This window comes from Odocoileus virginianus, chromosome 10 (assembly GCF_023699985.2).
Source record: "Odocoileus virginianus isolate 20LAN1187 ecotype Illinois chromosome 10, Ovbor_1.2, whole genome shotgun sequence".
In the NCBI taxonomy this organism is placed as follows: domain Eukaryota; kingdom Metazoa; phylum Chordata; class Mammalia; order Artiodactyla; family Cervidae; genus Odocoileus; species Odocoileus virginianus.
Genome location: NC_069683.1, coordinates 36,246,014 through 36,260,527, shown reverse-complemented (window position 1 = coordinate 36,260,527; position 14,514 = coordinate 36,246,014). Strand labels below are relative to the sequence as shown.

The following is a 14,514-nucleotide window of genomic DNA, read 5'->3' as shown; positions in this document are numbered from 1 at the left end:
CTGAAAAAAAGAGAAAGCAAATAGAGCCCAGAGCTAGTGCCACTGCAGGTCCCAGGCACCAGCCTCTGCAGACCAGTGGTCACCTCCAGGTGGGAATTCTCTGGGGGATGAACCGTGCTGCAAACTCGGGAAACTGGGCTTGGGCAGAGGTTTGGGGTTGATTCTTATCTTGGGGGCCTTTCCCCAGTGTGTGTGTAAGCATGTGTCCATCCTCTACATCGACTGTCTTTAGGCTGGGTTGGGGGGCTCTAGCAGGCAGTCTGGCTTGGAACTGGCCATTTTTCTTCACTATTTTGTATTCCTTGATACCATGATTTAGTCATGGTTCTAAAGTGTTTCTGAAGCTTTCTGGAAGCAGAATGTCATCCAAATATCAAATCACTTCACTCCCTAATTTTCAAAACCCAGATAGGCTTTCTGGTAGAAAGCAGATAGGCAGACTGGGAGCCACAGAGCTGCAGCTCAGAAGGGGGAGCTCCCGATCCTGAGGGATCCAGTCACACCAATCCTTTTAGCCTTGCCTTCCTCTTCTATAAAATGTGCACTGGACATGAAGCTCCCCTAGGTGGGTAATGAGGATGAAAGACTAGAAAGTACATGCTCCTTAAACTCTGAAGTATCTGTTGATCTGAGTTATTATTAGCATGATTAGACTATTTCAAACTATTATGCACAGTGAATATAGAATCAGAGAAAATAGTGAAGCCATGCCCCCTGCAGGGATTTTCCTCGCTACAGCCCCTAGGTCCTCTTATCTGAAGGGTGAAATAGTGGAAGGAGGTACTTCCCTGTGGTCTAGTGGCTAAGATTCTGCTCGCAATGCAAAGGGCCTGGGTTCGATCCCTGAATAGGGAACTATATCCCACGTGCTGCAATAGTTTGCATGCTGCAACTAAATGATCCTGCATGCTATGATTAAGACCTGATGCAGCCAAATAAATAAATAAAAAGTAAATAGTAGAAAGAAAGAGTGGAGATGGATCTTCCACTGGGAATGGGGCGTCTCCAAGAGGAGCCCAGGCCTGGGCGGTTTGTGGTCCTGGGCTGCCTCTCCCACTCTCACACCCACTCTTGATGATTAAATCTGAGAATGGGAATTGTGATCTTGGACATTCAGAGACCTTAGAAACAAACCCAAGGTTCTGGGAAGTGGGAGACGTAGGAGGCGTGATGAGGAAAGAGGCAGCTTCGAGGAGGGCAGGACAGACTGGGGAGAGGGAACTGTGCTGTGCGCATCGCTTGCTCTGCTTCCACAATATTCGCAGAGCAAGACTGCCCTGCGAGCGCCCAGGACCCATGCAGAAGCCCAGCAGTGTCGACGGTCTAGTGACCTGCAGGAGGACTGCAGCCGTGGTTCCTTCTCCTCTTCCCACCAGCGGCTGGCCCTCCCTCCCCACCAGCCAGCCCTGTCACCAGGCTGGCGCAGACAGACACGCAGGAAGCAAGCTGAGTGCCTGTTCTTCCAGCTGCTGCAGAATTAACTAGACCCCACTGGCAGTCACCAGCACCAGAGGACAATCTTACGCAACTCACCATGCCTTCCAGAAAGAGCCCTGCGGAAGAAGAGAAAAAACAGTGTGACCCTTCTCTCCTCACCTTTGGCTGCAGATCCCCCAAAGCTTCCTTCCTTGGCATCTTATTCTGCACTACGTCTCCAACTATGGGTGGTCTTTACCACATTACTACTTCTTTTCCCCCTCTGCTTTACAGATATACTGGGGTTCACACAAAGCCTGGTATAAGTGATGCTTAAAGGACTTGCTTTAACTTTATTTCTTGCTTTAAATAAACTTATACTATTGCTTACAATTGAGAAGGAATATTGGATTTAGAGATTCAGGATCCCCAGCCATGTTTTAGGAGCAGGGCGTAGGGACCATCCCAATATGGCATTTCACTGCCCAGTTTGCTGAAGGCATCAGCTTGGGAAGGTAGGTCTGGCTCTCTCCTGTCCATCCTGTGATACCCACCAAAGTGTACCTGCCATTGACCTAGAACAGATTTTCTCAAAAAGGGCAGGAACTGGAACTGTACTCACAGCAGTGATGCAGCATAGTAAGAGCACAAGCATTAGCAACAGACCACTTAGGTTTAAGTCTTTCAGAGCTGTGCGCTTGCTGTGTGACCTTGGGCATGCTACCAAACCTCTCTGGGCTCCAGGTTGCTTACCCTTAAAATGAAGATAACATGGTAAACAACTCAATCAGATGTTCTGAGCATTACATGATTTAATATATACAAATATTTTAGTATAATTTCTAGTATATACTAAATGCTCAATACATTTTCCCTCAATTTTTATTATGTTTATTCTAACTGTATATCTATCACCTATTAAGCAATGACTTGCAGGTAGTGTACTAGGAAGAATAATGAACTTAGTGTTCAAGTCAAGTAAACCAAGGATGGCTTTCTCCTCCATCTTTGGGTTGTGAGGTTTTAGGGGGTGTAATCAGTGCTTCATGTGCCCCTGCCCTTTCCACTGGCTCTTCTTGTTCAAAGGATTATAGAGGAGAACTGGGGGAGCAGGAGAAGATACAAACAAATTTTGCCTGGTTTTGCATGTGGCCAGGCTCAGGCCTGCCCAGTGATCTCAGACCACCACACACCATCCTGCTCTTTGTGCTTGAGAACAAAACTTATCTTTCTTATGACAAACCTCTTACATATTCGGATATTCCAGTTTCTGTGAATGTAAATTAAAAAAAAAAAATAATCCACCACTCTAAGGTAGAGAGGGACTTTCTGGGTCATGGCATGTGACCATATAAATCAGATTCAGAAAAGGAAGAAAAATGTCCTTTTGAAGGTTAACAATTTAAATTCAACCCCATGTTTATGGCATGACGATTTCATGCTGGTTGGCTTTTTTGGGCACACTTTTTCCTGGAGTGCCACAAAATTAGAATTTTTCAATCACAGCTAATTCCCTCTCCCCACTTCCCCACCCAAGTTTGTACCTTAAGCATTGAGAGGCATGTTTTGAATGCACGGAAAAGGCTAAACTATAATCATTGGCTGAAGTCTAATCCCTCTTGCAATCCCAATAAATGAAAACTAAATATCAGCAAATGGATGAATTTCGGAGAAACATCTGTGTTCCATTACAGAATCGCTGGCAACAATGGTGTTGACATACTCTGTGTTACCAGTTATTTCCTCTTGGATTTGCCGAGACTGGAGGATTCCTTCTCGTTTCTGAAAACGGGGGTGGGGTGGGGAGAGGGTTGGGAGGAGGAGAGAAAAATATGCTTTAGAAAAATACAAAAAACTGATTAACATTCCTGATACTGAGAAAGTTACTGGCATTTAAGAAATGAATCCAGCGATGAGATACTGCTAGAAGTGAAAGAAGGCCCCTGGTTTCCTGGGACTGGACTGTACCATTCATACTTAAGTGCAATTAGTGTTTATTCCAAACAAGTCGGCTGTTTCTTGGATGGCAACTCTTTTCTTTCTTTATTGGAAGACCTTCTGCTGGAAGCACACTGCCTCCTGGAGAAACCCACAGTACACCAATGGAAATGAAGGCCAGGGCGTATCTGCCCTCTGGCTGGGGCCACAGGGGGAAGCAGAGAAACACGTTTAACTGGGGGGCGGGGGTCTGGGGTGGAGGAACTGAAGCTAACTTGGAGAAATCAGAAGGTGAGTTTTTAAAAAGTGTTTAACTAGGAGAGCTTTTAAGTAGGTAGTACAGTCCTTAGGTAACTAGCTTATGCTCTGAGAAAAGGGTAAGCAGTTTTTCAGTCCATCCACTCATCCACTCATCCATCTGCCCATCCATTCACCCACCCATCTACCCATCATCTGTCTACCCCGTCCCATCAACTTATGTTCTTTCTTCTCTGTTTCATTAATCAGTGCCTTCTACGTACAAGCCCCTCTGTTGGACTTAATGACAGTTTTGGACCTCGAGGAACTTACGAGTAAAATGGGGTAGATGAACAGGTAAGCAAGAAGGTTTTCCCCCAAACAAGCCCCTGGCTTATGCCTCAGGACCCAGCTCAATTATTAGAGTAGGATCCTCTTTCCCTCTCAAACGTGTGGTGGATAAGCAATTACATGGTCACCCCCTGCAGAGAGGAAGTACTGAGAGCAGGACCAGACAAGTGCTTTCAGCTGGGAGGGTCAGCCTAGGCCTGGGCTGGACACAGATGAGAGACCACTCTAGTGGGAGGGATGGCCCCGGCAAAAAAGGCAGAGTCAGGAGAGCACAGGCACGATCAGAATGCTGTTCAGAGAGGCAGAGGCTGCTGCTAGTCAACTTTTAAAAATTAACTTATTTGGCTACACCTGGTCTTAGTTGCAGCATGCAGGATCTAGTTCCCTGATCAGGGATCAAACCTGGGTCCCCTGCTTTGGGAGCACAGTCTTTGCCAGTGGACCAAGGGAAGTCCCTACTGTTAGTCAGCTGAGTGCTAGTTTACATGGGCATGTGAGCTGATAAGCAGTGCTGGGGTTCAGGGAGACATTCTGATGAAGGTGAGGAGAGAGATGCATTCATCAGGTCCCTACTCAATCAGTTACCAGACACTTGGAAGATAGTCTGGGCATGGCAAGAGGTTGTCAGAGCAAATCCATTTTCCACAAAGGCCAAGGTATGTCAAAAAGGAGCCTCCAAGCTTTAGTGTCTTGGCTAAAACCTGCCTTCTGACCCTCCTGCCCCAACTTTCACAACCCTTTCTTGGCATTCCCAACAGCCACGGAAACTAGCATCCTTACAAAATCCTTTTACAGAAGGAAAGGTAGAGCTGGATAAAGGCCATGACTGTATCTGGATTAGATTAAGAAGAATGAACTATCAAAGCAAAAAAGGAAGAAGAAAATGTAAAATACCATTTAAAAAAGATCCAGTGAGGATTAACCAGGACTTTCTCCAAATTCAGCTTCAACATATGTAAAAATTTTCACATAGGACTAATAAGGCCATTCACAGACATCAAACCTCATCTCCAACAACAGACAGAATTAATAAATGCTTGTACATAGAACGGAAAAGAATTCTGGGTTCAGTGCCCCCTCACATAGCATCCTGATTCACTTCAATCCACTATTTGTTCCCTAAAGAACTAACCCTCTAGTTCAGTCAGCATCTTATAGCCATTTCTGAGTCATGCTTCTGTGCCTGTTTAACTTGATAAAGCAAAACACCCCATAAAATCTGACATGCCTTGATGCCATTTTATGCAACACGTCCTCCTTTCTCCCTCATGCTAACAAAACTGCCTGCAGGAGAAATTAAACCAGCGACAGACTTCTGATGGCCTATAATTGAGCTCAAAATAAGGCATGAGACATGGGCCTGCAGTGACCACTGTTTCACCCCCCATCCTCACAAATCCTGAATCATAGTTTTAAAAAATATAATAAAATGGATTCACACTTTATTGATTCATAAAAAAATGACACAATAGAGATGGCCTGGATTCACTAGGAAGATGCATATACCAGGAGGCTCTGGGCTGGCCACGTATCCATAAAATCCCTCATGCCATGCTTGACACAGTTGAGAGCCCAGTAAGTGAGGCCAATTAGTCCCTTTCAGCCAGCTGCACTGGCTGAACCACACAGGTTTGCATTGACAAGGGGCCTCTGATAGCCCTCTCTGCTGCTTAGGTAGTCCTGTATCTGGGTAAGCAGGGCCAAGGTGTCATATTCCTATTATACCCTCTTAATCTTTAGCAAGTTAAGTACCCAGAAGGCATTGGAAAAAATACTTTTTCATTAGGGCCTGGCTGAGTGGCACCCCCATGTCCGCCTTTCCTCTGGTTCACTTCTGATCGCTGAAAGCCTGGCCCAAAGACCTTTTGTCCAAGAAGCTGGCCTGGCCTGGCTTCTCAAGCAAAGCCTACTCACCCTCTAGGCTCTTCTTCACCAAGGGATGGCAGAGCCGCCAGACAGAACCCTGGATAACCTTGAATAACCAGGGAGTTGCTCATTAGGGATGTTCTCCCTTGCAGCATGTTTATTTGGAAAAGAACAGAAGCCAACAAAATGACGACCTTTAGCTCAACAGCATAAAGTTGGAAAATAAAATTGAATTTGAGTATCTAATGGGGTTAGGAGCAGAATGAGATAGTCATGGGGAGAGAGCATCCCCTTATTGTGGAAAGGACAGAGCCGTGTGTGAATGGAAATTCCACATAATAATCTGCACAAGATGACTTGATACCACAGCTGTGCTTCTCTGGGCAGGTGAAAAGCGGCAGTGCCCTCAACATGGGCACGGCCTGTCAGGGTCTCTCTCAAACACACATGTGTGCACACGCACATGTGCCCTCACATGCACAGATACCTATCTCTTCTCAATAACTGTGCATTGGTTGTTTAACCAAAAAATGACTCTCCGTGGCTTGCAGGACATACACAAACACACACATGGATATGTTCTCCTAATCCTACTACACAGACCTCACAAATATATACACCCCCCCAACCCTCAAATATATAATACCCAGGCACCTTCCTTAAGAAAGCATGTAAAACCCAGGCACACGCCCCACATAAGGCTGTCCCAGACACAAGCACACGCTCTTCTACCCTTTTGGTACATATATCGGAGATAAGCCCACATACATCAGAAAGCTCAGACATGCCTCCCAACACACAGCACACCCAGGCACACTCAGCATTCATTCAGTCCTCCTAGCGAGCTTCCCAGTGTGCCTGAGCTCACATGGGAGCTTAGCCCCTGCACCCCTTTAAGGGCACCAATGTTTGTAGTGATTTCTGACTTACCTGGACCACAACCACTTGGATAGAAACATGGTCTGGGAGTCGGATTGGTGCCCGGAAATATTGGGACAGAGCAACTAGCAGATGCAAGATGGCTACCAGGCTCTTGGCATGAACGGCTGAAATAAAAGATAATTTATAAATCAGAGAATCTTCTTCTAGGTTCTAGGCAGATAAAAACATATTCAAAACATAGCAATGCCACATGGGGCTAATGGAGTCTGTGTCCTGGTCTTGTGAGGCCGTTCATGGCCATCCAAGCTCATCTTCAGCTACATGCACAATTAAATGCTTGTACACAAAATGGAAAAGAAATATGGGTTCAGTGACCCCTCACCCAGCATCCTGATTCACTTTGATCCACAATCAATGCCCCTTTCATCCCACCCCTATGGGTCAGGGGACACCCTTAGTCATAGTAGGCCTCACCCTGGGCCCCCTCGGTTCTCAGCCAGATCCCGTGGATTTACTTCTTAAATCATGTTATTGCTGGATTGCAATGCAGTGCTTCTCCACTCTGATTGGGACCCTGACAACAGCTGAAGCCTGAGCTCAGATCAGCACCGCACCACCTCCATGTTCTTGTTCACTCTATGCCGATAACCACACGCATTATCTGCTGTACCCCTCACCCTTCCCATCTGATGAACTCTATAGGTTATCACCACTACTCCTGTTCCAAGGCTCTACACAAAGCAGGCCCTCAATCAGTGGACACTGAGTCAGGACACTGGGTGCCTTCCTTCGTCCAGGGCTTTAAGACCCCCCAAAGAAGGCATGAGAGATACCCAAGGATTTTGTTGCTCTCTTGAGTGCCATGCATGGTCAGTCCAGGCAATGCCTTTTGGGTCATAGCTGGGAGGAGATGTTCAGGCCCCAGTGCCTTCTATAGCTGAGCTGTGTGCTGGATGTTAAGCTGTGTATGCCAGAAAAGGCTGGGAAACTACTGAATTGTAGTTTTCTGAGATGAGATGAGAAGAAGGCTGTGATGTAATCGGCACACAGCGTCGGGCCAACTGGAGCTTGAGTTCTGACTTGACAAACTACCATTCACTTACTGAGTACATGGCCTTGGGTAAGGCATTCAAGGCCCCTGAGGCTCAATCTGCTCAACCTCACACATGAGGATAACAATACCTTTGAAGAAATGCAGGTGGTAAGAATTTCCAGACATAACATAGGCAAAGCTCACAGCACATAGCAATGCCTAGGAATGGTTGATTTTTTTATGATCACTTATGAGAAAGTGCATGGCATCCAGGCAACTAAACCATGTCAACTTTTTCCCCTTTGTTTCATGAAAGGAGAAAGTCCCCAGATACTTGACCTGCCTTCACAGTCCTGCCAGCCTTATGGGTTTAATTACAGGGGCATTTAAGGAAGGAACAAGAAATGTCTATTTTGTGTAGTTAGTGAGTATGAACTGGGCCCATTATTAGGGTGTCATTCTGTCTGCCCTGGGATCAATAAATCTGCTCTAACAGAAGCTTTGGGAAATCACCAAGAAAATGAAATGATTCAGACCATTCTTGGGAACTCATTAGAGTTTTCTGTTATCCCTGCTGCTTCCAAGAAGGTTTTCCACTGACTATGAAGAACAGCAACTCAATACTACCACCAAACAGCAGATGGACTGCTCCTAACTCATGGCCTTCCAGGAGGAGTTTTCAGCTTGGGGCTTTTGGCTTTGTCAACTAAGAATCCCCCAACATTTATAGCTTTAAAAAAGGCACCTGGGGGCTTCCCTGGTGGTCCAGTGGTAAAGAATTCATCTGCCAATGCAGGTGACACGGGTTTGATCCCTGATCAGGGAACAAAGATCCCATGTACTATAAGGCAGCTAAGCCCATGCAGCAACTAGAGAGACTGCACATCACAAATAAGACCCAGTGTGACCCACTTACCCTTTCAAAAAAGGGCGCCTGGCATGGGATGGACCCACTGACATGATGCACAAAGGCAGAATCTGGGTTTGCTCTTCTGACCACATCAGAACTGACCACATCTGTCCTGTCACTGAGGGTTGTAAGGACATTTGCTACCTCTACCCTTTTCTCATAATGCTGGAAAAGCTGTGGTCGGAAATTTTGTTCTCACACCCTGGTGATGTTGTATGCTACCTTGACTGTCTCTGTAAGCAAAGTAGAGCTATGTTGTAGGCACCATACGGATGTCAGACTCTTCCAATGAGTGCTCTGTCTTTCTGGGTATACTTTCAAGAGAAAAAATTACAGAGTTTCTCTTTCTCTCTCTCTCACATCACATACATGCTATGTTAAATAATAAATGCTGGAGAGGGCATGGAGAAAGGGAATCCTCCTATCTTGTTGGTGGAAATGTAAATTGGTGTAGCTACCATGGAAAATAGTACTGAAGTTCCTCAAAAGATAAGAGTTAGCATATGAGCCAGCAATCCCACTCCTGGGCATATATCTGGACAAAATCATAATTCAAAAAGATACATGCACCCTTATGCTCATAGCAGGCTATTTACAATAGCCAAGACATGAAAACCACCTAAATGTCCATGGAAAGATGAACAGATAAAGATGTGGTATAATCAACAGAGGTATGGATAAAGAAGATGTGGTAATAAATAAATGGACTATTACTGAGCCATTAAAAAGAATGAAACAATGCCATTTGCAACAACATGGATAGACCTAGAGAGTGTCATACTGAGTGAAATAAGTCAGAGAAGGAGAAATATCATATGACATCCTTTAAATGTGGAATCTAAAAAGAAATGATACAAATAAACTTACAAAACAGAAAGAGACTCACAGACTTAGAAAATGAATTTATGGTGGCCAGAGGGAAGGGACAGTTAGGAAGTTTGGGAAGGTCATGTACACACTGCTATATTAAAAATGGGCAACCAGCAAGTACCTGTTGTATAGCACCTGGAACTCTACTCAATGTTATGTGCCGGCCTGCATATGAGGAGGTTTGGGGGAGAATGGATACAGGTCTATGTATTGCTGAGTCCCTTCGATGTTTATCTGATATTACAACATTGTTAATTGTCTATACCCCAGTACAAAATTAAGTTTAAAGTTTGGGAAAAAAAAAGATGTGGTATATTTACACAATAGAATACCACTCAGCCATTAAAAAGAAGGAAATAATGCCATTTGGATGGACCTAGAGATGATCATAGTAAGGGAAGTAAGCCTGACAGAGAAAGACGAAATATCATATGATATCACTTATATGTAGAATCTAAAATATGACACAAATAAACTTATCTACAAAACAGATTCACAGACACAGAGAACAGACTTGTGGTTGCCACGGAGGAGGGTGGGTGGGGAAGGGATGGATTGGGGGTTTAGGGTTAGCAGATGCAAAGTATTATATATAGAATGGGTAAACAAGGTCTTACTGTATAGCACAGGTAACTGTATTCAATATCTTGTGATAAACCATAATGGTTGATTATCATATATTATCACTTAAAAAAATCTGGAAATGCATATCCAAATGTAAGAGGATGGTTTAGACAAGCAGTCTAACTTCAATTTAAAAAAAAAAAAGTAAGCAGAGACATCCTTTGTTCCAAAAGTCATCAGGCAAAAGTGATACGAAGGGGTACAGCTGCTCTGGTCCTGTTATCCTAACTACAGCGCTGCTTCCCTTCTCCTCCGTGATGCCTGACTTTTTCCTCGCAGATCCCAAGGTTGGGACAAACATGGTTTAATAGTCACTGCTTTAATAAATTATAGAACATCCACAAGATGAGACAGTTTGCATGTACTGAAAATCATTGTTAAGACAAAGTAGATGTAAATATTAAGAATATTAAAGGGAACTAGAAATAAGGTAAATATACACATTTATGGATTTCTGCATATAAATACACATATATTTGTACATATGTGCATACATACATGTATATAAATACACACACATACACATACGTACACAAATACACACATGTACACATGTACTTGTTGCCAAGCCTTGGAAAGTGGAAAAAACAAAATGCTATAGCTGAAAGATTCTTTATTCTTGCTTCAAATGTTTCTTTAGAATAGAGACATGTTATCTTTTCAATTAAGAAAGCTTCTGACAACCTCTGTGTATCTGGGCACTCTCATCATTTTATCTCTTGGCACATCTCCTGGGTGTCTTCTCCCTGATGCCGGGCAGAATGCAGGGCCACTGTGCTCCTGTGCTCAAGTCAGGGTGGAGACTTGCAGAACGACAGCAGGGCTGAGCAGCCGAGACTCTGCCGCATAAACTGGGCCCTGCAGCCGCTGTGCCAAGACGGTCGCTCCAGCATTGGGAAACTGTTTCAAGGGTGCTGCTGAGTGAGAAACAGTCCTCCAAACATGAATTGTGGTGGAAACAGAAACTGGTGCAATTTGGGAGGAGGCAATTTGACAGTATGTGTGAGGACCTTAAAATGTACATATCCTTTGGCTCTAAAGTCACTACTGGGTTTTTATCCTAAAGAAGTAATTATTATCTACGAGCAGACAGAACTCCTCAGGCTGTACTGATATCAGTGAGAAAATGGAAAAAAATCTTAAAATCTATCATGAGTTAAGTAAATTATGATATACCTAATCTATATCATATTTTTAAAAGTGACATATAGAAGGATATACAATGATCTGTAAAGATAAACATTTTCTAAACAGTATGTACAGGTTGATCTCATCTTCATAAAAATATATTTTATATGTAAAGCATATGCACACAGTTTACTCATTTATTGATGTATTTAATTCTTACAAACATGCACACAGCCTGAAGGAACATCACAAGGCTGACAGTGCTCATATCTGATGGACGGCTCGGGGGGCATATGTGTGGGCTCAGTACACAGACTCGGCAGCCAGACTTTCTGGGTCTCACTCCTGGCTCCACCGCTCACCCACCATGTGACCTTGGACAGTGACACTCCTTTAGCAAACAGTATTGTGCTTAGCATTGCCAATCACTTTCCCAGGCTTTAGGGACACAATAGTAAAGGGGCAAAAATCCTTGCCCTTGGGAAGCTTACATTCATTGTTTCTTAACCTGTCTATGCCTTCACTTTCCCATCTGTAAAATGGGGACAGTAGAATCCTTACCTCAGATGGCTGAATAATGATTGCAAGGCTCAAAATATGTAAAGTGTTTAGATAAGTACAAGGCATACAGCACTATAAATATGTTAGATGTTATTTAAGCGTCTTTTAACTGTATTTTCTAAATTTTCAATAATAAAAATTATTATTGTGAATTAAAAAAAAAAAAAAAGGAAGAATCCCCTAAAGCCCTGGATCAAGGACCTTGGAAACTCAGTGCTGTCCCTGCCACCTTGATCCTGAGTGGAAAGATGACACAATGTCCTCAGAAAGAGCCAGGGAAGATAACTGAGAGAGGAGGGGCTAGAGCCTGCCCTGGGAGTCATGCCGGCCACATTCCTTATCACAGAAACCACTGTTGCCTGAAGCCCCGAGGCATCACAGGGAGCTGGTTCCTGAGATAATTATTCCCTCTGACCTAGTAATTCCTCTCGGTTCTGGAAAGCTATCTGATGAGAATAATTTAAGAGAAGCAGTGTCACAACCTAACATTTAACTCGGCACTATCTGATATTAGCAATAAGCTGGAAAACATTCTAAAAAAGATCAATGTCAACATAGGGTTTAAGTTAACCATGGGACACCTAGCCCAGGAAATAGAGCAGCTATCAAAAATTATAACTACAAAGACCACATGTGAATATAGAAGATGTGTATGATTTAATATTAAGAGAGGATAACAAAATGAGTTTGTATATGCCTTCATCAAGTAAAAATATGAAAAACTATGCAATGATGTGGATAGTAATGGCAAAAAAATGAAAACAGCTAGATGAGAGTGGTAATAGATGTGATTATTTTACTTGTAGACATTTCTCTATAAGAAATGAAAGTGAATGCGAACCCAAAACAAATCATTCAAAGCCATTGAAGACAAGGGTTCTGATGTGGCTTTAAAAAATTCCAATCTTAAGCCAGGCAAAATGGTTTGGGGATGGGGAAGATGAAATGAGGAATGTTTCAGATCAAGAAAATATCTTCCAGAAAGGGTTCTAGAAAGGTGGGAATATTGTGCCCTATTTAAATGAGGCCAGTGTATGGATGACAAGGAGAGAGGCAGAGACAGCATCAAATACATTTGCAGACAGAGAGGTAGGTGGGGGGTTGGCCAGATGTTAAGGGTTGATTTGCTCACTCCAGCCTCAAATTCATCCTGGAGAAGGAAATGAAAACCCACTGGAGTCTTAGCCTCCAGTCCCCCTGAATGTGACCTTATTTGTAAAATCATTGCAGATGTGATTAGTTAAGATGAGGTCATGCTGGAGTAGGGGGAGTCCCTAATCCAACATGACAAGTGTCCTTATCAAAAGAGAAAATTTGGACACAGAGATATGCATAGAAAGAAGGTGATGTGAAGAAATACAGTAAGAAATCAGCCCTCTGTGAGCTCAGGAGAGAGGCCTGTAACAGATCCTCCCCTTGCAGCTCTCAGAAAGAACCAAGAAACCTACCCCCTGGTCTCAGACTTGTGGCCTCCAAAACTGGGAGCAAATAAATTTCTGTTGCCTAAAAACAAATGACACAAAACAATTCCATCTTTCCTATTTCCAAGTTGGATTCCATGATACACGAAAAGGAGTTTTGAAACAAGGTCCTACTATTGTAGGACAGGGAACTATAGTCAATATCCTGTGATAAATCATAATGAAAAATAATTTTTAAAAGAATGTATACATATATATATATATATATGTATGTATAACTGAATCACCTTGCTGTATTGCAGAGATTAACACAACACTGTAAACCAATTTGTTTCAATAAAAAAGAAAAGAGCTCCAGAGGGCTTCCCCAATGTTTTACCCCTTCCCTGGTGGCTCAGAGGGTAAAGAAATTGCCTGCAAAGCAGGAGACCTGGGTTCGATCCCTGGGATGAGATCCCCTGGAGAAGGGAATGGCAACTCCCTCTAATATTCTGGCCTGGAGAATTCCATGGAGAGAGGAGCCTGGTGGGCCACAGTCCATGGGGTTGCAAAGAGTAGGACATGACTGAGCAACTAACAAATCAACTATACTTCAATTAAAAAAAAAAAGAGGTAAAAGGTGTTTTGTTTTGGAGAGGTATATAGAGATGGTCCATATTCAAAGGAGCGGGAAATAGGATCAAACAAAACTGACCAGTGGTCACTATCAGAGGACTTCAATGCTTATGACTATTATGGATTTCCAGAATGCAGATACATTACCCAAACTAGTGATTGGCTCCCTTTCCCTCCCCCACTGAACATGACTAGCATTCCTGGGGCTCACAGCCGCGGCCTCCCCTCCTCCCTCCGTCAGGTGTCTCCTCTGCTCGGCAAAGGATGCCTTGTTCCCAGTGCTCTGTGCTGCTCCAGGCAGCTTATCACGCCTGCAAGCAAACGTGTAATTATGCTGAAGGAGGCACTTGGCGTCTCTCTGCCAGTGTCGGATGTTCGGAACCTGCTGAAGAGATTGCCAGTGGCAGCTACTATGTCTCTGACTTGGAGAGGTGAAGATTCCCTTTACTTTCCCAGGTCTAAAAGGTGGTGTTTTGGGGTGGGGTGGGGTGGAGACGTCCATTTTAAGCAGCATACATCAGGACCTCCCTGGTGCTCCAGAGGTTAAGAATAAGGCTGCAGTGCAAGGGACGTGGGTTTGATGGTTGGTCTGGGAGGATTCCACATCCTGTGGAGCAACTAAGTCCATGAGCCACGACTACTAGGGCTGCAGTCTAGAGCCC

At 43.9% G+C, this 14,514-nt stretch overlaps 1 protein-coding gene across 3 annotated transcripts in view; it reads right to left on the bottom strand.

Annotated features, from left to right (window-relative positions):
• Positions 1-14,514, bottom strand: part of PARVA (parvin alpha) — a 167,467-nt gene that overhangs the window by 31,394 nt on the left and 121,559 nt on the right. For all 3 annotated transcript variants that reach the window (XM_070473391.1, XM_020904922.2, XM_070473392.1), the window contains exons 6-8: positions 6,739-6,854; positions 3,140-3,198; positions 1,534-1,553 (exon numbers count right to left, since the gene is read on the bottom strand). In XM_070473391.1, the coding sequence (XP_070329492.1) occupies positions 1,534-1,553; positions 3,140-3,198; positions 6,739-6,854 (195 nt within the window). The remainder of the gene's footprint in view (positions 1-1,533; positions 1,554-3,139; positions 3,199-6,738; positions 6,855-14,514) is intronic.